General features: G+C 41.9%; 1 protein-coding gene across 1 annotated transcript; it reads right to left on the bottom strand.

The window, feature by feature from the left end:
- Positions 1-78: 78 nt before the first annotated feature.
- On the bottom strand, positions 79-25487 carry LOC309689278 (putative methyltransferase NSUN7; the record flags this gene model as incomplete). The annotated part of the gene is made up of 13 exons (XM_082505570.1): positions 79-2124; positions 2505-2769; positions 7920-8043; positions 8725-8860; positions 9990-10115; positions 10574-10717; positions 11182-11416; positions 14973-15156; positions 15812-15964; positions 16558-16685; positions 19051-19109; positions 24012-24227; positions 25469-25487. Coding segments are annotated over 13 exons (2229 nt in total), but the record flags the coding sequence as incomplete, so codon positions are not given.
- Between the last annotated feature and the right edge of the window lie 2185 nt (positions 25488-27672).

The raw sequence follows: 27672 nt of genomic DNA, 5'->3' as shown, positions 1-27672 counted from the left end.
ACCTGTTTTGTGTGAAAGAAGGGAAAAGCTGGCGTCAACTGTTGAACTTTGACACTACTTTGTCCACGTGGAACATAATTCCTCCTGTATGTGGATTTCTGAGACAGATGGATTACTCGATCGCGCATCATACAGACAGGATACGGGATTACCAAGAAGATGAAAACAAAAATCACATTTCTATTTACAAACTAGTAACGGAAGCCCTCGCCAGTTTTTCTTTCCACTTCTGTCTCCTTCTGAACTCAACTGGATGAGCTGCTGTAGCCTCCCAGGACTGTGGTCACGGATATCTGACAGATGAATGAGAAAAGCACCAAGATCATGCAGCTGGCAGCTGCCCACCAAATGGCATAAAAATGTTTCAATCGTTTCGATGAATGAGAAACTTCAAAAAAAAAAAGAAAAGGCAAAAACTTACCATCTCCTTTAACGACGAATGAAGTGATTGTAATAATCGAGCATATGTAAATGATTGTATGGGGGAAGAGACAATTTAGGGTATAAAGCTTGTGGATATTAGAGTGACATAAGATTTTGGTGACTAAAATAATGAGACAGAAGCAGAGTTTGATTTTGCATGTTTTCTTGATGGGGTTTGTTTTATCTTGATGATTTGGGAAGACAAAAAAAAGAAAAATAGATGCTATCGGCACAATTCATTTCCACTTGACCATAACTGGATTTACACACTGGCACAAAAAGAAAATAATAAAAATAATCCGGCCTTTTACCAAACATAATTAAAAGCTTGCTTTCTGCCTAATTTACAACACACAAATAAGGATTGTATTTTAATGAGTTTTAACAAATGGGTCCATCAGCAAAAGAAAGTTTTTAATGTGCTATAAATCAGTTAAGATTGTATTTTTTTTCCTGCATACATTATGAAAAGGAATGTAACATTGCTTCTTTTCAACTTAAATTCCTCAGGAAACTTTACCACATATACCTAAAATGTACGAAGAAGCAAGAAACTCCGCTCGACTTGGCAGATGTGAAGCGTGTTCATGTTGCTGGACACCAAAAAAGATCAGATTTGTGCCATAAGCTGAGGAGAAATTCAGTAAATCCAGCCAGTGTCCTCCCACTCACAAACAAGTATTCACACACAGATATGCACTCATAGCAGTTAAAAAAAAAAAAGAGAGAGAGAGAGAGAGAGAGTGTCAGCTGTCACTGCTGTCAAAAGTTTTTAACGGCGCTCCTTTGGCCCGGGGCCACCACCTGCACTCAGTGTGAACTCTGTGAATGCAGTCTGATCTAAATGAAAACCACACTAAACAAACTAGAGAGATGCTATAAATCATTTCATTTCTGCTCTTCACCCATCTCCACACCATGTAAATGTAAGCTGTTGTGACAATAAATGCATTACCAAAAGAAAAAAAAAATGTCCTTTTTAATTTTTCAGGTCAGTAGAAGTGCAGAAATATAGGCCTTCATCATGTACTGACATTGAAATGACACGGCACAGAAATATAAATATATACAGTCTGACTGGACTTGACTAGGTTGTTCTTTATGGCACACAATGACACTTAAATTACAATAAGTAATAATGTTTAGAGTTAGACAACATTCACATGCTGTGTGTCATGAAGCAGTTCATTAACAACGCAGAACTTCTCGTGCAGGTTTTAGGCACTGCTAGCTTTATTTCATTAGACGTTTGATACAAAGGCTAGCTCTTCTTTATGCTCTTCTTTGTGTTTGTGAGGTCAAAACATGTGAGGACGGGAATTTCCTGAGCATCTTTGGAGAGACTGCCGCCGGAGCAGGAGGAAACGATCGGAGTCTGTCTCTTCCACTTGCAGCTGAGGCTGGGGCTGAATCTGGATCGGCTGTGCTGGGGTGGAAAAAAGTTGGGGAAGTGAACGGGAGGCAGGACGAAGAGCACAGGTTTCAGCACCTCCTTTTGAGGTCCACGTGAGCGGGCCGCTGGGACCGCAGGAGCGGCAGAAGAAGAAGAATAACGCAGAGTGGTGGTGACAGGAGCAGTGTGTAAGCTTTTTTCTAGTTTGGAGGAGGAACAGGAAGCGCTGTTGCATTCTGGTCTGGAGTAAGAGAACGAGCTTGATGTGGTGCCCTTTGTGGCTTGCAAGCGCAGTGATTTGGGTTTTTCTAAAGGATAAAAACAATAAGATGGGACAAAAAAGGAATTTATCATTTTGAAATAAAGTGTAGGAGGCTAGGGAGAAAAGGCTGAACTCATTCCAACCAAACTAAACATTACTACTGGTACACAACATCTATAAATCCCAGCTTGAAAAAAAAATTTACTAAATAGAGATGATGCAACCAATCAGTGACACTTAATTATCCACAGCCTATTTCTTTTCTTTTTTAGAGATGTAGGCAAGCTCTGCCCTCATTTCCACATTTTATTCTAACTTAGATGTCATTAGCTTAGTTTTAATGGGCACATGAGAGTGGTATCTGTCTTTTCTCTCCACTGCACATTCAGTTGACTTGAGTTATTTGACTGTTGGGTGCACACCCACCTTGTGAAGACTGCTTCATGTTAGTAAAATCCTGATGTCCACAGAGCACAGCGCTGTCACTCCTCTTGGTCTGATGATGCTTGGGCTGAATGCTGACAGAGAGCTGGGACTGGGTAGTGCGAACACTGGCTGCTTTTTTCATCCTGCTGCTGTTTTCGTGTTGTTCTTTTCTAGTAAGGTGGTTGGAGCCCAGTTTGTCCAGTATGCCTTTTGCATTTGCCCTGGCGATCACCTCGTTTGGTGCCTCTTTGACTGCTGGCTCAGGCTTTTGAGAATTGAAAAAAAGAATAGGGACATGAAAAATGCAGCGTTTCATGAAAATTTGTTAATGGACATTGTTCTTTTAAGTGATTAGCATGGAAGGGGAAGTGCACTGAATGGTACATTTTAACTGTATTTAATGTTTATTCAAAAAACAAATTTTTGGAAACGAGAGGAGAGAAAAAGGAGAGAGGACAGGAAAGGAAGCCACCATGTCCTTGCTGCTGGCTGCAGGGTCACCTGCTGTCTCAGCAGCAGCCCACTGCTCTCCTCAATGCCTGAATTATTCACAAGCACAGTGCACACTACAGGGACATGCAGCCTGCGTGAGTCTTTGTGTGTATTTAGTTTTTGAGTGTTTGCCTGTGCTTTAATGCAAATGCATTTAGGCGTTTGTACAAGCTGTCCATAAGTCTACATCATTTCTCTGTATGTGTGCATGCACACTGTGTCAAGGTGGGAATCTTGCACCTGTGTGACACCGCGTGCTTCGATGCACTCTAGGCAGGTAAACATGGTTCTAGAAGCACCTCAGTAATGCGGTCTTTGGTGGACGCCCTGAACTTCACTGACGTTAACTCATACAGACGGAGGGGGCGCTGAATTATTCAACAGATTCTCTCCCTCGCCTCCTTTTCTTCCCCTTCACCTCTGTAAATCTCACTTACTCCATCTCCACTAACCAACTATGCCATACTCTGTAAATCTCTCGCTTCCGTCTACTCTCTGCCAAACTCAGCTGCCACAGCAGTTCCTGGATTTGAACTCACTCTTTTGTTAACATTTACGTCCGAAATGAATCTCGTCAACAGCTTCCAAATTTATGAACAAAAAAGAAAATAAAGACAATGTTGAAGGGCATTGGCTCTCCCATTAATACTGTCCAAATTAATCCGTCAGCAGCAGCAGTTTGTTTTTTTTAGATAAAGGTCCACCTGTGACGTGGGTCGCTTTCTCGGGAAATTAGGCCAGAAACGCATCACTTGAATATCTTTATTGTCCCCAGCTGTTCCCGCTCATAAAGAACTTCAGTGGGCACCACTACAACAGGCAATATATGCCAGACAGCATTCAAACACTTATATAATTGCTATTTTTATGACGCTTTTCAGTGTGCCACAATAACTTTTGATTAGCTGAGTTTATTGCAGGTATGGCGAGAAGAAAAAAATCATGTTTGAGGCACCATTACAGCACTTTGATTATCTTTTCATTCCTATCTGTGGAGGTATAAAACATGATGGATGGTCAGAGGGAAACGGTGCGGGAGAGCTCCGTCACACCCGGTGGGGGTAAGATGGCTTAATAACCTCGCGCTGGCATCAAAAGCATGAAAGCAGATTTCATAATATTGTGGCGGTAATGGGGAGGGGTGGTCTATATTGTGAATTATGAGGATGTGGGGAAGAACGGTCACAAACACTTGATGAGAATTGCTGATGCACCTTTACCAAAACAACCCTGAAGATCCAGTGCAACACAGCGCACCCGCAGCCAGTTGGGACAGAGTCTCTCTAAAGAGACACCTACACAAATAAACGAGGGCGAGGAAGACAGGGAGAACAGGCAAAGAGAAGAAAATGAAAGTGGATTGGAGAGCAGATGCGTTTGAGGGAGAGTCTTTATTAAGCAATCAAAGCCCGTGACTAGAAACCACAAAAGAATTTGAGAGAGACAGAGTGCATCCCAATTACCAGTGTTCACAGAAAAGTCCCAAAATTATCAAAGCTTGCTCTCAAACACATTATAGCAACAAAACTAAATCCCTCTCTCTGCCCTTTTTTTTCTTCTCCTCTGGGCTGCAAAACCCAAGATTTGACTCTTAACAACTTGCTCTCAAACTGACTTTGGCCTCTCATGTTCAGACTTATGCGTTTGTGTTCAGGCAATGTTCTCTTTCTTCACCTACGTGTCACACCTTCGGTCTAGATGCCAAGTAAACCAGGAAAAGACGCCTGCATCTCTGACTCGACATTCTCATTTCCTCTAGCACCGTGACCTCCTTCCACCCGTTCTTTTTCCCTTTCCTCAAGGGTCTCACCAAGTGCCCGTCACACACTGTGATCCTCATGTTCACCCAATCTCAGCTTCTGCTGCTTTGTCCCTATGCACTGCCTGCCTTCTCTCCAAATATCATAACAACTCAAATGGTTCATGCTTCAGTTTCCCGGTAGTTGCTTGTTTTTGACAGACTGCAGCCAGCTCAGTGTATCTACTTCATCACAATTCCCCACACTAATAAGCTTCGCCAATTAAACTTATTTCACCGTTGTCTGTGTTTATCTATGAGAGAGCTGACTGACTCAGGGGAAGAACAAGATATTTTCTCTGCAGACATAAATAAAGGATCACCCAATCTATTCTGTCTGTGCTTGTGAAAACCATACACACACACAACCTCTGTCGGTACACAGCATTTTCATTTTGAAGGCTGAATAAACTGTCAGCCGGTCTTACAAAAGTCAGCAGCATGACACCCTGGTATCATACCGGCGAGGCACACAGTCAGGTCCAGGACTAATGATGGAACTTATCTGTCACTTGAAACCAGACAGCTTGCCAGTGACGGATGCTACAGTATTGTGCAAAAGTATTCAGACACCCTTTACGTCTCTATAGTTTGCTAGGAAAATGAGAAATATATGTAGAGATTGTAGGAAACTATCATTTCCTCTTTTTACTGTTCCCATTTCTCTACTGTTTCTTATATTAACCCTAAATGAGAAAACATTCATCTGTGTGTTTTAGTGGCGTATTGGGAATACAGCCAAGTATGTGTTAATACTTAGACATTTAAAGTCCATTACACGATACTGAGACAGTCATAAATGGCAGAGTGACATTCACCACACCACAGCATCTCCTTTAATCATTATTGATTCATCTGTTTATCTTTTATTTTTAAACAGTTTATCATTTTAACGGTGCTGTGCAAAAGTCTTGAGCCATTCCTTGTTTCTTTATGGTTTGCTAGTAAAATTAGAAAAGGCTGCAGTAAGTAATTGAAACATGTACAAAGAAAATAGAATATATAAGGCAAAAATAGACATTTTTTTAATGCGCTTCAGAGCCAATAATTGGGGTAGCTGTAGTACAGGAGGCAGAGCAGTACTACTAATCGAATGGTTGGCGGTTCAATCCCTGCCTGCTCCAGTCAACGTGCCAAATATCCTCGGGCAAGACACTACACTAACACCAAGTTGCTTAAGCATAGAAAAAAAAAGTGCTTGCGTGAATGGGTGATTGTGGAATGTTGGAATAATGTGCTTTGAGTGCTCAGTTAGAGCAGAAAAGCACTACATAAGAACCAGTCAATTTACCACCTTCATTCTTTCAGTCTGAGCTCTTTTAGGCAGCTTTCTTTAATTTCTTTAAGTAGTCTTAAGGTATAGTTCTCAGGCTTCTTGAAAGACATCCAAAGCGTTTCTTTGGATGTTGGTGCCTTTTCTTCCCTTCCCTGTTAAAATGTGTGTGTTTGCTGAGAAATGAAGCTGTTGCCAATCAGATTCTTTCAATATGGTATTGCATAGTGGATCAAAATCTGACTTTACTTTACTGTCTTAATACTTACATCAATTTTGACAAGATCCCCAACACCACCGGGTGAAATGAAGCCCCAAATCGTGACAGAGCCTCCTGACCTTCTACGGTCATTGATTTGAACCAAAAACCATTAAGCTGCCAGATTTACTCCTCAAAAAAGTTTGACTCCTTGGAAACAAAATATAAAGACACGACGGGTCACTCGAGAATTTACACAGTACTGTAAATGAGCTACATTTGCCTGTACTTATCTCTTTGGCTGCACTGCCTAAAAGTAGCAGCAGCAGTGGCCTGGAGGAATTTCATTTTCACAGAGCTTAGTTATCACTGATCCCATGTAAGAAGCAAAATGTAGCTAACATTACAAAGTGTTGACTCTGCATGCGAGGACAGATTCGGCTTTTTACAGTGTGGTTGCAGCACTCAGACATCAACAAGGAAACAGCAGCTTTGTAAGATTTCAAACTGACTTCATGAAGGAGCAATAGGAGCTGCGCTGCTCTGTTATGAGAAGTGTTTTCTGTGTACATGTACATTAACCCTTTAAGACCTACCATAGAACCAAGTCCGCCAGAGCTTATATTATATTTTTACATCTTGTAGTGCCATTTTTGAGAGCATTTCAAGTTGATATACATCAATACAACCATTATAGCCCAAATGTTAATAATATGTCTGCATTAAGTGCATAGTAATTACATAAAGTAATTACATAAATTGCAAAACAGTGCAATAAACTACAAAAAAATTGAAAATCATTTTTGTTTTTTTAACATATATTTCTAGTTAGAGAAATTTAAGAGGCTTATCCCTGAAAATTGTAAAGACAAGAAAGTTGCACAAAATAGTTTCCCACCACAGGAAATTTATTTTAAGTGTCTTCATAGTTTTATTTTTGAAATACACCAATTTTTATATACTGCAGGAAAAACGAAAATAAATATTATAATGCAAATTTGCAAAAAAGCAGCATATGCATCAAAATAAACTATTTCCAGCAGTGCAATGTGAGTCCTAAGCATCCCAGAAACGGCACAGAAAGTCATAAAGTCAAACATAACTTTTAAAAACACCAGTATAAGCTCATAAGGCCCTGATGGTAAAAAAACTACATTTCCGCAAAATGACGTCACTTCCAGTTTCGGGCAGGTCATGGCGGACATGCTGATGGACGTAGGAAGTGTTACAAACAGCTGATCGGATCGGCGAAGCGTGTTTCTGGAATATTATGTTTTTGTTGCTGCAAATGCTTTTTATGCAGTTTTTGCAAAGCTATATGTGGAAGGAAACTGTGACCTAGGACAAGCTGATGGCATAAGATGTAAGTAAAACTCCTCCGGTTTCATATGCAAAAATAATTATTGCGCTAGCTTACGTGGTGGCAGTGCTATCGGGATTTTAAAATAGTTACACAAAATGGAGCGTGTCTACTCCAACCGGCTTTAAATGGTTAATTTTGTGTGGTCACAACTCTCCTTAACACATTATTAAAACGGAGGTCCTGTTGTACATCAGTATATTCTCAGGATAAATAAAGTAGTTACTAACAAGGGTGCGTATATTGTGGCTTATTAGAGAATTCCTTTGCTCATCTGCTAAAGTGATGCTTACCACTCTGGTAAGAACAGCCAGAAAGGAGCCATTGGTGTGCTCTGTTGGCTCCAGCATGAAGAAACTGTCTGTTTCATCCATGGCCTTTGGATACTCAGAGGACATGAAAGGGGAAGGGCTTGGCCTGAATGAAACACACACACACATACGCAGCAAAACAGGAAAATACAGTTTAAAAAAAACATAACCAGTGACATTAAGAAAACACATTGGAATAACAGCTGAAGATATTTTTTTCTGATTACTGACATAAACGTTTTATAATTATAATTTTTTATTACTTTGTTATTTGAAATCCACAAACATTGCACACAGGAGTAGATGTCTGGGTAAAACCAGTATGATCCCTACCAGAAATACTACCTTTGTTTTATTTACGCTAGCCTAAGGCACTGCCAGCACACCAGGCCAGCTTGCTGCAGAGAGGATTCAGCCTTGATGCATTCAAGTCAACAGGACTGAAAAACTTCAACCAGACTCTAGCTCTTAACCCCACAAACAAAGAAAAGAATCCTGGAAAAAAAAAAAAGCAGGAAGGCGAGCTGACTGAAAATCGTTTCTTCCGTGGCCTTTACACAGCATTTAAAGACATGAAATGGCACCTTTGATTATATTTTCACCGAATTTCCTTCTGTTCCTGTCTGAGGTGTGCTGAGGCTTTGACAGAAGCCTGTCTAAAGGTAAGCAGACAAACAACTTGCAAAGCTGACAGACAGACAGACAGACAGCAATGCAAACAGACAAAGAAAGGCAATGATGGAGACAGAAGCAGAAAGCACACTGGGGTGCAGAGAGTGAGGCTGACCTGAACTTTGCTTGTTTTGGTTCCCCCTCCTGGTCTGCACGGGCCTGGGCTTGCTGCAACGCTTTTCTAACCAAGTCCGCATTTTCCTCTGGGTATGACGAGCATGTGGCGTAGACAATTGCCAAAACTTTGGGGACTATACACAAAAACACACACATTTAGTTAAAAAGCATCCCTTCATCCCTATTTACAACAATTAAATTTGATTATTCAAGCTGAGCCGTCCTCCTCATCAACTGCTCGCTTTGAAGAAATATGCTCTTGAATATTAATTTCTTCGCGCTGCTTATGCATGTACATTGCTCATTTTATTTAACTGCGACTGGCTTGAAGATTTGTTTGGCTGCTGGCAGTCTGACTCCCTTTATTTGAGCTTTGATTTCTTTCTTGCTCGCTAATTATTGCCAGACAGAAATAATTAACACTCGGCTGATAAAGAAGCAAACCTGCTCAGATGTGGCAAATCGGCTCCAATCAAATGTGAAATATAACTTGGAGAGAGGTGAAAAGGAGACAAAAAGATTAGAACCAGGCCAAAATGTCATTCAGGTGTCCTGCAATTAGATGCTTCACAACAGACACAAAAGGCTTTGGAGGTGTGTGTGTCTGTGTGTGTGAGTGTGAGAGACGCTGAAATGAGACCATCGACACAACTGAACCACGGCACTCGATACATACCCGCCATTAATTACTAGTCCTATTAGAAAGCATCTACACTGGCAAAACCACAGACAAGGGCTGATCAATAGCTCCTTAATTAGAGAAGCTAGTTTACATTTCCCCCAACCTACAGACTCCACCTGCTCAATGAACACATCCCAGAGCAGAGACAGAAGGATCCCCTGAACAAAACAAGATGGATTGAAGCTAATGAGCATAACTCGCTGATACAGACTGCTGAACAGAGGAAAATGCAGCGTATAAATATATACAGTAGAATACAACTGAGCAAAAACACACTGACAGCAGATTAAAAGAGTAGCATCGGCATAAAACAGAATACTTCTATCACGATCACCTCTAGACAATTTATACAACACAAAGCGGGACACCGAAACACTTTGAAATATGCAAAGACTGCTGCAGAAGACAGCGAATGACCAGCACAGTGTAACATTAGGGTCCTTAATTAAAACTCAGAGAATCTCCAAGGAACACCACAGACTTCAGCCTAATGGCATAGGAGATTAGATAATTAGGAAGTGTAAGCAACATCGTGTCAGAGAGGCTGCATGCTTGAAACTCAGATTATGTGGTGCGCGTACGAGAGCGGGTGGTTGTACGCTCACACATCAAGGCATGATCAATATCCTTCCTCTGCTGTGCTACCAGGGATTCCAGTTTGCTTTGGGCTATGGAGCCTTGGGACAGGTCCTGCAGCAGGTCTGTATCTGAAAAAACAAAGAGGAGCTTCAGAAGAGAATAATCTTTACTTTATTAACTGTTGCCTTCGAGTGGGTATAAAAGCATCTTTAAGTAAGTATGTTATCCGCTAGTTGTTATGCCACAAAGAAAGACTTCCATCAGATATTTGTTCAGGGTGAAAATGTTCAATATATAATATTAAGGCTAGTTTAGAGCTAGTTTAGTGTTTTTAAGCTGTTGCATAAAAACATTAAGGACATGCTTTTGTTTTTTACTTTTTATGAATGCAACTGCAACAACTGCACAGGATAAGCAATAGCAATAATTTGCATTTAAACAATGTAAGCTTGATATATCACATCCTACAGTATATCCAGTGTGCACAACATCTTGATTTGTGCACATTAACCAACTGTATGTTCCCAGGTCTATATCAGTATAGTAAATAAGCCCACAGTGTATGGCTCAGTGCTTAAATGGTTACCTCCATTTTCTTGTAGTATGAAATCAACTGGGTTGCTAACTGCAGACACAGAACACTTGGGGGTCAACAGGATAACGCGCACTCTTTGAAGTCGCTTGTCACCGGTGTGCAAAGATTGGAATTCCTCCAGTATCAGTCTCACATCTGAGCGCCAGACACAGACAGTATAATGATAATCAGCACCAGGCATGCACATGTTCTCCGTGCTTAAATCCATGATGTCCCACTATATTTCTTTATAGAAAAATTCTGTGCCTGAAGGCGTCGTTTGCAATCATAAAAATGTCAACTTTGTTCCTTCCCCTTTTTTATTTCTCTAATGACTAGCTGAGGTGGCAGCCACTATCAGCAAAATAACCTGGTTTAAAGCACACTGAGTTTATATGAGTCCCTAGGATTTTTGTTGACAGCAACATCCATTTTTCTCACTAGAACTCGCCCAGTCTTTGTTGGTCTATATTAAGTTTTCACTTCATTTAAAGACAAAGACAGTTAACAGCCAGGTGCTTTCTTTTGTTCCATCTTCTTCTGTCGCCTCTTTTGTCTCCAACACAAACACAAACCGATACTGACAGCCCACTCAAGGACATACATCTGTTTTCTCTTACTGTTGCAGCCCATTGCAGAGACAGTGAGCTCCAGCTCCTCCCTTTGAGCATCTGTGCAGTTGTTGACACAAACGTAGACGCTGGGCCAATTGATGCTGTTGGCTTTATACTTTTCTGCAATTAGGGCAGCAGTGTGGGAGACAGTGAGGCTGGAGAAGGAGCCCACCATGAGAACATCTCCTTCCTCGTGTAGCAGGGAGCACACAGCATTTGGGCCCAAGCTGCATGACTTATCCTACAGGCACAGGGAGTGGAAGTATTAGTTTGTTGCAGCAATGCTATGAGACAAACCAAGGAGGAGAAAAAGCAGAAAAACAGAAAATGGAAAGAGTGATGGAGAGTCAGTGAACAAATATAAAGGAGAGATGATTAATTAGGGAGAGGCAGTGAGATATGTGAAGACTTATCGAAGTGTCTGAAATGTAACATTCCAACTTCCCCCTTAGTGTGTTTGTTGGGCAGCTTAGATAATGTCACTTCAGAAAAGAATATCGCCCATATGGTTTTCACTGCCCTATGCATAGCCAAGAAAACAGTCCTCATGAACTGGAAAAATAAAAATAATCTTAATTCTAACCAATATAGAAATTATCTATTAGATTACATTAGTCTTGATACAGCCTCTGCCACCACATCAGATCAATTGCTCTGGGCTCCTTTGATCAGCTCCATCACCTAGTGGGGGTGGGGGGTCATAGTTTGGTCCCGCCTTCACTGTTGTGATTGGTGTGGGGGTAGGGACAGGCCTAGGGCGTCGGGGGGTTCCCCGGAGGCATCTTCCTTAGGGGGCTCAACCCGGGGTAGCGGTCATGTCCGGTTAGGGGCTCTGTTGGCTCTCCGGTGACTGTTTCCTCGCGGCTGCGTGCAGCGGGGCTAGGGGAGGGTCTGTGCTGACGGACGTGGGTTACTGACCTGGTAGCCTGGCTGCCCCTGGGTGGGTCCGGGATGGGCGTGAGGTTCTGGGGGCGCTCCGTCTCTGGGCTGGGACCCGGACCGGGCCTCGGGGGCTTGGGTCCTGGTTGGTGTGTTGCCGGGGTTGTGGGCGGGTGGGTGCATGGGGGCCCAGCCCTGGAGCAGGGTGCCGCCGGTGCGTCGAGCCACCTGGGGGGCTCTTCAACTGGTGGGGGAGATTGTCACATCTTGCAGGAGCTTTCCTCTCCTCAGGAGCTGCCTCTGCAGGAGGGGGAGATACAGGAGAGGTGGAGGAAGATCTCAGCCTGGGTGTTTATTGTCTTATGTAGTCTGGAAGATGAGTGGATGGTGGGGTGGGTGCAGTTTTCTCTGTGGTGGGGTTGGGTGGACTGTCCCGGGCTCTGTGGGGCCGGGCGGCGCTGCTGCACTGGGCCCGGTCTGGATGGGCCTGGGCCCCCTTTCCCTGGCGGGTCGCGGAGTATGGGGGTGCCTACTGGGGTCAGCGGGGGAGCTGGCCCCAGGGAGGGGTCACTTGCCCCTCCCTTCCTTCCCCCCCCATCTCCAGCTGCCTCCCTCTTCCCGCTCCACCACAACCACCCACACATACAGGGCCTTGGAGTAGGGGTATGTCACCAGGGTGCAGAGGAGGCTACCCCCCCCTCCCCTGTCCCCTTCTGGCTGCCTCTGCCTCAATTTTATCCCACAACTTAGACATTCACATTACTCACACTCTCATTACACATACATATAGGATCTTGGGGGTGGGCACGATACACGGAGTCCAAAGTACCATCAGGGTGTACACCCCGCCCCTGGCATCGTTGCCCACCTCTCAATTTTAAATACACGTAGACATTGAGGGCTAGCAGGAGGGACCATGCGCTTACCTGCTGCTCTCTGGCAGGTAGCTCCAAGCCCTCCTGGGTTTTAAATGCACCTTAGAACACACATGCATCAACATTACAATGAGCGGGTGGAGGGAGGTTCGGAGTCTTCTCTCACCCCCGTTCTCTGCGGCCTGCTGGAGCAGGGGGGCTAGGACTAGGAGGAGGAGTTGGCCGTCCGACTGCGGTCTGGAGTGTGGAGCCTTCCTGCTGCTGCGGAGTCGGGGCGGTCTGCCTCCCCCCACCGCAGGGAAAAGGGGAAACACCACCTGGGTCTGGGTGCAGTTCCCCCCTCCAGGGGCGGGGGCACCTAGACCCGGTTTGTAGAGTACGCTTGGGGAGTGTGATCGTGTGTACAACGTCTCTTTATGTCTGTCTCCACGTTGGTTGAGTGTGGAGTAAGTGCATATGAGAGCATGAGGGTGGGAATGGATGTTTGTATCTGTGTGTGCCTGTATGTCTGTGTCTATATGTCAGGTTGGGTGTCAGGCGCCACCTCTCTGGGGACATCTCAGGCCCTCCAAGGTTTGGAGGCCTATCTCCCCCTACCACCACTTCCCCTGCCAGTGGCGGACCCCCTCAGACATCGGTGCGTTGGTGGTTCTTTGTGTCCGGGGATGGGCGTCCAGGTACACACCGGCTCACTCCTTGGCGGCCGCTTATCGGGGCCTGGAGCCTGGGGCTCGCTCGGGCCACTTCGGAGGTGGGGTGCCCCCGGCCTCTCGGCCTGGGGCTCGGTCACTCAGGCGCAGCTGGCTGCCGGCGGAGCTCACGGGCGCGTCACTGCAACTCCCCCTGGCTTCTGCTCCGCGGCTGCTGAGTGAGCCCTCATCTGGGACTCTCCTCAGCTCTTTCCGGGACAGTGGCGCAGCTGCCCCTCTGTTGGTCTTCCTTGGTCTCTTGTGTTCTGGGGGCCTCTGGATGTCTGGAGTTTTGATCTCCTCCACACCTGCTTCACGCCCTGGAGGACGGGGCTGTGGCCCCCCCACACCCTCTAGCAGATTATTACATGAAGGAACCTTTTAAAAAAACAAAAAACAAGCGCGTCCATGCTCACAGGTGTACACACGGGTGATCACACCCACAAACTACACCCTTTTTGGCTCCTACCTCAAAGCACACTGTGTTCTGTTGATCTTATGTGCTGCACAATAATGTTTAACATTTAGTATTTACTGTCATATTCCCATATAACATTGTGATGTTGTTTATTCTATTACTCTTGTTCTCTTCTGCTTGCTTTCTTTTTTCTTTCTCAGCAGGTGATCCAGGTGATTGATATATGCATTTTTTTTTCTCTGCCCGTTCTGTTGGTTTTTGTCTTTTGCCCTTCTCCCCCGTCCCTCTTCTCAGCTGTTTCTCTTTCCCTCTTTCTTTCTCCCCTTCTTTCCCCCAGTCAAGTCTGTCCCGTATTCAGTAAGTGAAAATAAAATAAACAATAAAAGGTGAATCAAATGGACCATTACGGCAAGGCTGGGATGGTCAGTTTGGTAAAGTAAATCCGTTGGGCATCTTTCTTTGCCTTTAGACAACAATTCTGATGGCAAAAGAGCCAAACGGGACAGGCCAAAAAAAAAAAAAAAAAAAAAAGGGAGAGGCAGTGAATATTTGATTGAATCTGGCCACAAAAATCTGATTTACTTGTGTTGTGGTGCTGCGTACTGTTCACAGTTTATGTGGCAGCTTGACTTTTATGAAGCAGAAATTAAATGATTAAACTGTCCAATCCTCCCAAACAGGATAATTCTTTATGGCTCAAAGTGAAGCACACCCATATGAGTGGAAGTGATGTGAAATATTTGTATCTGGGCAAACTAATCTTTCTTGGCATAAGCGATTTCAGTCTTACAATCAATTTGAGAAAGTCCATTATCAAAGTGAAATCATAAATATCACAGAAGACTGATGGAGCTAAAGAGATTCCACAGCTATATTAGAGTATTCAGAGAGGAGGCTGATATTGTCAGAAACCTCGTCTCTCAGTGCACCTAGTACCTGGATGATGAGTTTGTGATCGCTGAGCAGCTTGGTGGAGTACAGCTGAGCTTTCAGCTGTGCAGGGAAGACCAGTATATCCCCACAGTGGGGATCCTGGCAGAAGGTCTGGCCCTCCAACTGCCCAATCGATTTGACCTGAGAGAAACCTGCGCTCTTCAGGACACTCTGGATCTCATCAAGACTGGAAGTAAAAGAGGAGAGGAGCGATAAGGCGAAGAGAGAGGAGAGAGCAGATTAGCGGAAGCCCAAGAGAAGGGATAAAAGACGAAGGTCAGAGGTAGCAGAAAGAGGAAGGCTCTCTCCTCTCCTTATTATTATCTCTCATTATTCGATAATAATAATGTTAGAGTGTCAGAGTTGCTATTTGGCCTTTTAAGAGTCTTTAATAGTAATATGGTCTATAAAAGCCATTAAGACACACACATTCATACATACACATACAAACACGTGCACATGTACATACACACCATTAGTCCCAACAGGTGACCTTTACAGTCCCAGAGCTCACTGAGGGTTGCTGCTGATTGAATCTGTCTACAGCAGCAGGATTTACACCTAACTGAATCAGGCTGTCAGGCCCAGGCAAGAACACACATTAGCGCGCGCACACACACAGCGTGTAGGGCGAGCATTTAATTGGATGTCAGCCGGGTACCTGGCCCATAAAACACTGGATAGCGCCCAAAGTTAAAGGTCTGTGTAAATGCAGGTGTGTGTGGACACATCCTGGGTATGCTTACAGTGCACGTCTGTGTTTATGTACAGGTGTAAATGTATAAGTGTGTGCTATCTGCTTCTGGGAAGGTGAGCGTGTACTCTCAGCATGCTCAGCTGACCTGCTCTTCAGCGTGTTGACCCATGCGTAAAGTGGAAGGTTGCTCGACCTCTGCTGCTTCTTCTTCACACTCTCTGGCAGGATACACTCAATGGACAAGAGATCATGTTTGATCCTGCAGCGGGCCAGAGAGGCAGCCAGTTTGGTTTTAAACCTGCACACAAGACAAACAAAAAAAAAAACAAAACACTAGGGGCATCCTTGTGATGACAGCACACAGGCCAGATTTCTCTTTGAACTTTGAACATTTTTTATGTTTATCCACCAGATACCTTACATGGAAAGTTACAAATACATTACAGATTAAAAAAAGAATGTGTGAATGGTAACCAGTGAGCTCTTGGCTTCCTTTCTTCTGACTCCCCTTGCTCAGTACTCATGGGTTGGACTACTTCCATCTGCCAAATTGACCTTTTCTTTTATCTCTGTAAAGTTTTGTCACTGTGTTTTGCACAGCTGCAGAGCTATCATGGTTTGTTTGGGGTTTGCTTTTACAAAATCTCTCTGAAGACAATGAAACAGATTTAAAAAAACAAAACAAAAAAAAACAGAACAAATACAGAAACACGTGATGACAAACCCACACACAGGCAAATGTACATGAAGACAATACCAGCCAGGCTGTGTAGATTTTAAATACTTTATCTAAAATTCCTCATGTTTTATTGTGTTTGTCTTTTAATAATTTCACCCACAGTGATTTCAGCTTTTTTGTGCTTTTGTTTTTTGGTTTGTTTTTTTCCTCACCTGAGGAGGTAGTCCTCCACATGTCTAACTTCCTGTACGATCTCGTCCACCTTGCATTCCCGAGGGAGGAACTTCCTGTTCTGGAAGTCATAGAGCATGACGGCAACAAGGCTCATCTGTTCGTCTGGCTAGAGTGTAAGAGCAAAAGGCACCACGTTTCATTTAAAAGCAAGAACAAGAGCAGAGGCATAATAGAAATATTTCTCATTTTAATAACTTGAGGAACAACCTTGTTTTTATTCAGTGGTAACGGCTCAAAAGTCAGCATATGTTGCATGTCCAGAATTTACACCTGCATCGGTGTAGTTCAGTGGTTTTTAAATGGCCCTATTTCAGCTACATAATGAGGAGAACTGTGGACTGATACTATTTATCTGTATTGATTCAGTGACTGAACTGTTTCTCATTTACACAATTGACACACACACACAGTAGCTCAAGGATGTCCTGCCATGACCCAAAGTTTGGTACTTAATTAAAACTCGGAGGAAGTCTGAGTTATGTTTCCACCACTCCCCTACAATTATCGCTCTCCCTTAAACTCACTATCTTCCTCTCTCCACTTCTTTCCATATCCCTGTCCTTTCCTCTCTCTAACCCCACCTTTCTCCCCCTGAGGGTGGGAGGGCACCAGCCGCATTAGTGGCAGATGGTGCTCCATTGCAGAAACAGCTTGCCACATCCTCACAACTGGGCTAATGGGCAGAGAAGTTAGAACGCTACAAAGGTTTCTGTTTTAGGGGAGGAATTAGGTTGTCCTTATTATTCGGTACAGAGGCCTTTAATTTCTTTTTTTTTTCTTTTCTTTTTTTGAAAGGTCGATTTCTGAGACAGGTTGTGGCGCTTTGCTTTTTAGCTCACTCGACTTCCCTCATTACCTCAAATTCCACTTGTCCTTCACCAAGGTTAAACACTTGGGTGTGGGAAAATTCCCAGTCACTAAGCTTGCCTGGAAACAGTGTCCCATGGTGGGAAACAGTAAACATGTCAGCTCTGCTTAGCAACTCTTATCCCAGTCTCTTGAGACTGTCTTCATCTCACTCTGTTTAATTTCAGGGCTAATTTCAATTCAGTAGTGTATTACTGATATAACACAAATGAACAAACTATAGATGAAATATCCCGAATGCATCTACTATTAAAGTTTCATATGCTTCATTTTACACGTGGATTGGAACTCTGTCATGTCAAATGCTTTCTACCTTCTCTGTCTTCCTGACTAGAATTTATTCAGGTTACTTCCATCCTCTGTGGGATTTAGGCTTCAATTTCCTCCTCCATTGTGATCAAATGTGCTTTAGGCTCAAAGCCTATGTATACCCTCATTTTTCCGTTCTACTTTTTTTTTTTCTTCCCTATCCAATACCCTCATGTACCCCCTTTTTTACATGCAGTCTATTCGCTCTCATTCACCTCTTTCTCCCGTCTCTATTTCTCTACCAAGGTTGAACTTTATAGATGCCAGGAGTGTAAAAGAAGGTGAGAGTGAGCTCTAAAGACTGTCTCATTGTGTCTGGGCTTTATTGTCTAGCTAGAGAAATGCAGAGTAACGACCTGCCACTATCCCGTAGGGAGAGCCATTCATTTCACCCAGGGCCATATTTCACAAGGCTACGATGCAAGTGTACATCTGTGTGCCTGTGGGGATTACACTGCAAACACATATATTCATGTGTATTAATGTGCCCGGATATGCTTAGGCCCTCGCTGAAATAGACACTGGCTATCTTCGATCTGTAAACTCTATGACAGCTCTGTTTTCTGTTTGCACATTCACCGCCGCTCGCTTTCATTTCGCGTCTCTTTCACCTGCTTCACCAGCCACGCAGTCGCTCTGTATTCTGCCCATGTTTTATCATCATCCAGAACGTCGGAGAAAACAGCTTAAGCAGCCCTCCTCTTTGCTCAGAATCTTTTATGTGGTGTGTTAAAAGTAGGGCAAAAGTACATGCCAGCCTCCTCCAGAGGATACCTCTTCATTTAAGAAGGCTGTAGGTTCACGGCTGTGCTACAAAGCTTTCTTTTACGAGTACACAGCATCATAATAAAATAAAAATTGGTTAGAGGACAAATACAGCATACACACTGTGCAGAATACACTCAGATGGTACATACAAACTCACTGCCCCTGGGTTGTTTTGATTTCATCGCTAATTAATGGGGTGTAATAAAGGATAATACACAGCCAGATATGTTCTGCCACATAGTAACGTTTAGATGTTTTTTACTCCAAAGGGAGACATTGTCATTGATTAGAGGAGGGAATATGAACAAAACGAGACGCTTTGTGAGTTGGTGAGAGGAGCATGTCAGTGCAATAAATCAATATTACTGTTACTGATTATAACATCAGAGAGAATAGAACAAACAATATGTGGAGTGTAAACAGCAAGACATGAACACTGGAGAGTGTTTGTGGAAGCACTAAGGTAAACAAAACTATACACAGAGGGATAACATTACGGACATATAAAATTATATGAAATGATTTACCATTGGTTGAGTAAGATAACAGCAGCTGTCAATCATCATGTCCTCCAGCAGTTCTTGATCTGCACAGGAATAATAAAACAAGGTTAAAAGGATAGAAATGTAATAACAGAGATTTCAATAACTAATTGTGAGTGAGTAACGATGATGCATATTAATGCATCTTTTATATCAATGTCTAATTATCCCTCGAAACCAATCCCGACTCCTCCATTTGGAGGAGGAGACAAAGGCACAATAAATTACTCCTATCCATTAATGAATCCACATCTAATGATAAAAACAAGAAAACACACAAAAAAAAGAGCTAAAGGAGATGAAGACAAAGAACAAAAGAGTCTCCTAGAGGCACCCCGAATGATAGCAATTTAATTTCAAAAGATAATTCAATTAGATCGGGGGTTTAATTTCCCGTGATTAAATGCTTATTTGGTGTTTAATTAGACCTAATCTGATTCTTCATTTGGTTCTTTTCTTTCACTTAGTGTGTCTTTGCTATGAGAGCCCATTTAATTGGAGGAATAATGACACCAATGACATATAAAATAATGAAAAGGTCAGATCGAGACATAATCAGTGAAGCCAAACATAGAGCGCAAGCGTGTTTTTCATACCAGGCTAGTATGTGCCAGTATGATTCAATTTTCCATTTTATTCACACCATTAATTAACCCTCAAGTAACCAAATAATTTATGATCCCAAGTATATCTAACCATATGCACGTCATTATGATATTTCTAGTCTAATTCTCCTAGAACGTTTTTACCAAGGATAACACAAGGTAGTGTGGGAACATTTATGACCTTGGATATATTTTTTTTTCCCATAACACTACTTTTGCTCACTTTTGCTTTTATAGTAATTATTCCTTAATGAGGCATCTCATTTTGACTGCACGATCTCTGATTATATTTAATTTTTAACAGGAATAAGAAAGGATTTAAAAAAAAATCCATCCTGATTATGGGGATGCTGTAATTTGTTGTATACAGAGTATTACAGAGGTACCTGCTCATCTATACTTTGCTGTCCTATAAAAATTATTTGCACACCGCTATGGTGCAATCAATAACTTAATTCTGTCATTTTAGTCCAGGGAAACTCTTCTTGACCTTCTTTATGAAAAAGGTGACAGAAGTCTGAAAGGGCTGACTTTAAACTGCTAAAAGGTGAGAGCTCGCTATCAGATATCTTTCCTCGGTTTATAGTGGTTTTCCACCCCCATACCCACGCTATCGTATCATAAAAGCAGCAACTGCCCCACTAACCAACAGGATTCTTTCTCTTAAAATATACATAAAAACAAACAGGCTTATCCTTACCATTCCCATCTGTGAACAGCAGGCTCTCCTTTTCGATATGCATGAGATGGAGAGACAGGAACACTTGCCCGTCTATCATGTTAGGATTAAAGAACCGCTGCTTCCAAAGTTTCTCTGCAGGTAGTGTTTGCTCTCTGCACAGTGAATGAATGGGGCAAAAGGATAATTTCTCTAATATGAATGCGCATCTAGTGAAGAAACAGACAACTGCGAAAGCTGTCAATAAGATGCATGTGTTTCTTCAAGTGTGAAACCACAGTTTTGAAATTTTGTCTGTCACAAGGGTGGTTTGCCTTTTGGTTGATTCCTATTCCTAACAGACACACCTCTAAGACTGCAAATAGGATCTAAAACCAGACCCTATCCACCGAGACACCACGGAAACCACATACTGCTGTTAACTTATCGCAACATCACAAATTCACACTGGGCACCCCTATACAGTGTAGGGCAAGGCAAGCATCTGCATGCAGGTACACACACACACACACACACACACTGGCGGCTACACAAACAACTGTTTTCACATGATAGAGCTTATCTTTAATTGAGGAAACAGAACTCTACAACATCAGCAGTGGTGTAATTTACTGCAGATGCAGGTGAATAAGGCTTAGAATTGTCCCCATTACTGCAGAAGTCCTTAAAGACAATCTCTTAAGAGATAACTGCTCACTGTACACGGCAAAACAGATCTCTAAAGAGGCCATGACGCCTCATTCTGCAGAGGTCATGGTCTTTAACATGCTATAAATCACACACTGCAATTTGAGCAAAACACAGAGGGAATTCTGCTATAAATCACTTACAGGAGACATCTTTGCACAGCAGACGCCACGCTGGGTTTTTACCTGGGGGATGATGCAAACTCTTTTAAGTCTGACAAGCAACAGTCGCTTGAAATGAGTCTAACAAAAAAAAATTAAATAAATTATGATGCATCCTCAATCAGCAGGAGGCACTGTAGGATGCAGAACTGAGGTTATGTGTCGTGTGGCTTCCATCCAGGTGTTACACAATGAGCAGTGACTGATGATGCCTGTAGTCAAACAAATGCTCAGCACAAGAGCCAGACCTGAATGGCGTCTCTTTTTCCTCTTCAGCAGGTCTTTGTCTCACAGTGTTCTGCATCAGTACACCCAATTGCACATTAATCTAACATTGGAACAGCCATTGAAGGTACCTGCAGTAAGTTATACATTCACCTTTGGGCTAAATGCTCAATCTATCTTACGTATTATGCATCTTGACAATTTAATATTTGCTGAGGCATAGTGGTGATAACTGCCCTGATTGTGGTCAAGGACAAAAAAAAAAAAAAAGACAAATCTTTCTCTCTTTGTCTTATACTCCAAGTCCAGCATAGCACACAGAGTGGCCCTTTCTCATTGCACAGAGAGAAGAGCAGCCTCAGTCATTTGACAGCCTGGCAGCCCAGTTGGCCAGTGGACAATGAGACAGAAATACTCAGAGGAGCCAGTAGAAAGAGGCAAAAAAGAGGAGGAGGGAGGACTTTTATGGCTACTGACAAGGTCAAATGAATTTCTACCACATTCCCACAAAAATTACTTTACACAGCTTAACACGAGCGTATTCCTCAAGCAATGACAGCACACTGCATGACCACTGAATAAGATATGAAACCTTGAAAACATAACCTGCCTTTAGGTCGCTGATCTAGCAGAGCTACACTGGAAAATTGTTTTTTTAAGAGACAAAAGAAGGCACAGAAGAAGAAAAGAGTGAGAATGAAGTGTAAGAGAAGGAGAAGATGTGGAGAAAATCCCAACAGCTTTGTCTTTTGTTTATGAAATGGCAATTCTAAACCAGGGTAAAGATCAACCTCAACACCAACCCCATAACATTGAGCATTGCTCGACACTCCTCACAACACCCCGAAAGGGAGTGTCTGTGTCTTCCGCCACCGACATGGAGCTCACTGAACCTTTTGTTTAGAACAGATAAGAGTTATAATCACAAAGATCAATACCAGTTCATACTCACTGACATTTTGCTCTGTGTGCTTTTCGCTGGTGAAGCGCTTCTTCTTTAGGTTAACATCTGACCTTTGTTCAGTTTTGGATCGGTCATTGAATGTACCTACAAGATGCATGTGTGTTGTCATGACTCCCAGCATCCTAGTGCTGCGTGTCAGGAGAAAATCAAATTCTGCACGAAAAGCTGGCGTGTTTGCAGGAGGAAGAAGAAAAACTAAGACGCTTCGAGGGTGTGTCGCTTCATCTACACAGCAAACATCACAAAAATACAAACACGAATCCAAAACACATACATGATTAAAGTATGTCAGTAGCAATGTCTCTGCAACACAAAATAGTCATATATATACATACACACCTACTGTAAAAATGACTTGATCTATCTCAAGTACTCAACACAAGGAGGTGAGGCTCCACAGCTTCTTTAAATGATCTTACCTTGTCTAGTCCAAACTTATAACAGTATTTATCTTTAAAATAATAAGAAAGGAGTGATTAAAAAAACAAGTAAAATGTGGAGTAAATTGTGGAGAAGTCTTGAGTCACCCTTCCTTTCTTTAAATTTTGTAACTAGTTACTAGTTGCTAGTTTCTCTTCTATTATCCTTAGCAATCTTCCTAGTTTCGCCTGGTAATGCAAGCAGGCTGTGATGACCTAGAGCTACAAATCTAATATAAGTTACTCAAATGAGGTGCTGGAGCTGGTGATGATGGATATTTTTGAGGTGATCTGCATTAATTGTTTAACATGTATGTCTGATATTCATCCAGATTCAGTGGACACACAGCGAGAAGATGAAAAAAATCATCCATGGCCATGGGGGTGTTCTAGCAACCTGACCTCGGCATCCACTGAAAACACGTTAAATCGATTCCAGCCGGCTTCCTGCCCTGGCTGTTGGCTCGCCTCCTCTGCATTATTGCCATGGTGATTACACACCCTGTGACTTCGGTCACCCAGACCTCACCCTAGTCCCAGCAAACAGATTAAGGGACAAATTGATTTGTAGCATGACGCAGAATTCCCCCATGACCACTCGAGCATTTTTTTCCCCCTCTTCTACTCGCCCTTCATCAGTCTATCTATATGCAATTCTACCTGGCAATTAACTTGCCCAAAGCTGTTTGTTTGCCAGAAATCAAATCAATCAGAGAAGATGCAGTCTTGGTATTTTGTTATTGACTTTTATGACTTTTAATACTATATCAAAGGACAATCTCAGTTTCTTAATCATAAAAAATTGTATGCTTTGTGCTGCACTTGAGGTAACAGACTGGTTATCCACCCACAGCAAACAGTGACTTATTTTATTAATGGTTAAATGAGACTTTAATTGTTTCAGGCCCTTAAACGACTCATCCCATGATCTCAATTAGACTGCCACATTAGGATCTAATACCAGTCAGATTCTAACAATCAGATGCTAGAAAGTAATGTTTATTAAGACATTTTCCCTTCTGTAGTGTTGTGAAAGATCATCTCAAGGCAAAAACAAACTAAACAAACTATGAACAGAAACATCAGCTGCTCCTCATATGAGATTGTTGATTTATGTTTATATGGCAGGCGGGCAGAGAAAGGCAAAAAAAGGAATAATAAAGGTTCGAGAAATAACCCTGAGCTAACAGTTAATTGCCAACTTACATTTTAGTGTGCTGAAGGCCAACTCATAAGCTGCACGATGCATCTCCTCATCTTTGACTTCAGGTAACCGGAGTCCTCTTTCTTTGCCATAACTCACTAACCGTTGTGCAGCGGGCTTTTCCAGATGGTTATTCTGATAGATTACTGATGCCAGCAGGTAAACTCTGTCTGGGAAGCCCTGGCAGCTTTGGATGGTTATGTGGGGCTGTGGAGGAGCTGCAGAGGTGTCACTTTCAGCTTCATCATCCAGCTGGATCAGGTCTTTGCTGCTTGCGATGTGAGAAACAGACTTTTGTGTCTTGTCTGTGAAAGGGCACCTGTGACGCCCTTTGGCATTTTTTTTTTCACCATCTTCTAAGGTCAGGTTTTCTCTTGCACACCTGAAAGCATGCCGTGCAGAGTTATCATAGTTTCTTTTTTTAAAATTAGCATTTATTTTTAGTTGCTTTTGTTTCTGATTTATTCAAGTTTCCAGTTGCTTCCAGAGATTCATTTTAAGGTGTTATATTTAGAAGCTAAAGCTAACTATAATGACTTTTTCACCCCTGATTTTAGTTATTCTTCACTATAAAAAACATCATACCATATGCTCCCATCAGGAAGATACTCCTGCGTACCAGCGGCCAATACAGAAAGATTTCTGAGGAGCTTTTACCCTCAGGCAATTAGACTTACCTACCCTACTCAAATACTCACTCTTGGACTATGGTTATATTAGTTATTATAAGAAAATAGACACAAATAGAAAAGTCTTTATGCAAAGCTGGACTCTCTTAATATTAAAGTTAAACAATGCACTGAAAAATTTAAACTTGAAGCTCAGAGATTTTCTGATTTGGGGCAATATAAACATAATGGACTTGACTTTACCTAAAAAAAGAGATTTTATTTTGTACATATGATGGTTAATTAAGTGAAACAGGATATCTGTAAATAAAAGCCACAATACAGCCAGAATAAAGGACATGATTAAACTAAAGATTTATTAACATGATCTCACAAGTGTATTAATTAAAACTTTTTTCCCTGATGACATTACGTTTAGTTGAATTTAATAGTTAAACACGACATTTTGCAGTGTAAGAAGGCAACATTAAATTCCAAATGCAAAGTTTGTAAGCCAATACAAACACATTTATTAATTTATTTTATTAAGTAACAATAATAATGTATAGAATATATAAATACCTATAATAGTTTCAGTTAGCCTTAAAAAGAGAAACGTTTTAACCAGTTTAAATAAAAATATTACAGATTAGATTATCAATAAAATGGCCCTAAATGAACCAATAAATAATATGGAGTAATTGTTATCATGTTTCACCGTTGCTTACAATTTTCAAAACACGTGTGTAATTGCTATGTATGTTTCGCCATTTACCACAGCAGTGATTTAACAAAGCAGACCTCACTTTCTGTAGTAGCAGAGCTGGAAAATTCGTGTTGTTATTCGTTACCTTGTGAGACGGCCTCCCGTTATCCGAGATTCTCCGTATTTTCCTGCGCAGGTAGCTTAACGGTAGTGGCGCTGCTGCTAGCTGCTCAGCAAGTTTTAATTGCCAACTCCCCGCTACACACACACACAAACCCTGACCCCTTACCAAGCAGTAACAGGGGTTTCCTCGGGTTTTACTGCTAGCCCCCCGGCAGCCTTGAATGGGTAATTTATAAAAATGCTACACCGCAGAGTCTCCACTTACAAATAAACTTTCTAAACGTCAACATTACGGTGCAGCTTCGGGTTAGCTTGCTTCCGTCACCAGGGCAACAGCATGCTAATTTTAATGCCCCGTTCTTCACGGATCAAGAGTCTCCTTAACGCTGGATGCCCTCCATCTATCTAGAGCATATGGGCTTGTTAAAATTTTACAGGGCATTATGTCAGAAAACCGCTAACAATATTAGATCGCTTGCAGATGGCACGCAGCTGTTGTTTCATCCAAGGGAAGTTAATAGAAAAGCAGTGGCGTAAATAAAAAGCCTTGGTTCCTTTGCCCCCTGGGGAGGTGGGGGGGACTTTCTGCCACCTTCAATTTCTCTCTGTGCTGCCCTGCATTTAAGTCTTAATACTTAATAACTCATATGATGTTTTTTGTATACTTTTGTATAAGCTGGACCTTTTTTTTAAGTTTTTTCGAAGTTTTTCTTTGTATGTAACTGCTTTTTTGTTTCTATTCATGTTCAGTCCAGTCCTGTTCTTTTTGCTTGTTTGTTACGCTACTTAACACAGACTCATTCAAGCACAAAAAGACACTCAAATCAAGTGTTGTGTCTACACATAACAGACAACTTAGTAAATCTTTTGGTACTTTGTTACCAGCAGCTCATCAAAAAACACATCATTTGTTCCATTTGTTTAGTTAAATCTACAAAAAATGCCAACACAAAGCCTTTGAGAGACATAAAATAGTATTTACATACACAAGGTAATTCCCAAAGAGCTATTAGTGGCATGGTATGCAGTGTGCTTAAGGAATTTAAAATAACTGGACAAATAGAGGACAAAATAAGATCTGGCAGACATAAAATAAATAAATAAATAAATAAAAAATATCTACAGCAGATGAGAATTACCTGAAAGTCATGGCCTTAAGAATTAGGGGAAAAAAATTCTAGAGAAGAAACAGGACCTGAGAGACGCATCTGGTCTTCATTCTCTGAAAACTCACCAGTGAATGATCTTAATGGTGAGTTACTGTCTCTAAATTACACAAGAACTAGACTGAAAATCAGCAGCAACAGGTCTTATGGATTGATGATGCAAATTTGCAAAGTTTTGGTACAAATCGTCATGAATATGTAGGGAAGAAGTCTGGAGAAGGTACAAATAGTCAGTGTCTACTCAGAGGCTCTGTCAGAGTTTGGTGTTGGGGATCTTGTCAACATTAATGGAATTATTAATGCAGAAAGGTACTGTCAGATTTTCCAAAATTTGATTGCAATACCATCTGGAAAGAATCTGATTGCCAATGACTCAGTGTTTTCAGCATGATAGTGTTCCTAAATGCACTACAGGTGCAGAAAAAGCATATGTAGTTAGAAAACATACACAGAGGAACACCATCAGTCATGAACTGGACTCCCCAGAGTGCAGACTTCAGCATTATTGGGATCATCTTGACAGAGAACAGAACAAAAGGCTGCCAACATCCAAAGAAGAGCTTTGATTGTCCTTCAAGGCTGGAAAACTACTCCTGAAGACTACTTAAAGAAATGATAAGAAAGCTTGCCAAAAAAAGAGTTGTGGCTGTGTTGGAGAATGAGGATGCTCATACCAATTATGGATTTTCAAGCTCATTAGAATGGCAGCAAGTTTTTACATGCTGCATTCTATTTATGAATACATGTTCCTGTGCAGTGATTTATATTAGCAATATATAAAGAAATAATGAAGACTTTGGCACAGTACTGTTTATCGTATGCCAAATAAATGCAGGTTATTTGTAACAAACACACTCAAATTTTATTGGTTTATTTATTTATTTGTTTTACATTAGAATGGTAAATCTGCGCTTGACATTTTTATCTACTGTGACCATTAAAGTTTTGGATCTCTCCATTTAATTTAAATAGGCCACCTACAAGGGTGCCAGACAGATTCTGTCTTGAAGGATTTGTATAGTATTCTGTATTTTGACAAAAATGAACAGCTGACAATGCC

This window comes from Aulonocara stuartgranti (assembly GCF_965226115.1).
Source record: "Aulonocara stuartgranti genome assembly, chromosome: 2".
NCBI lineage: Eukaryota > Metazoa > Chordata > Actinopteri > Cichliformes > Cichlidae > Aulonocara > Aulonocara stuartgranti.
Note: the sequence above shows the minus strand (reverse complement) of the source record. Positions and strands in the feature narration are given on the sequence as shown.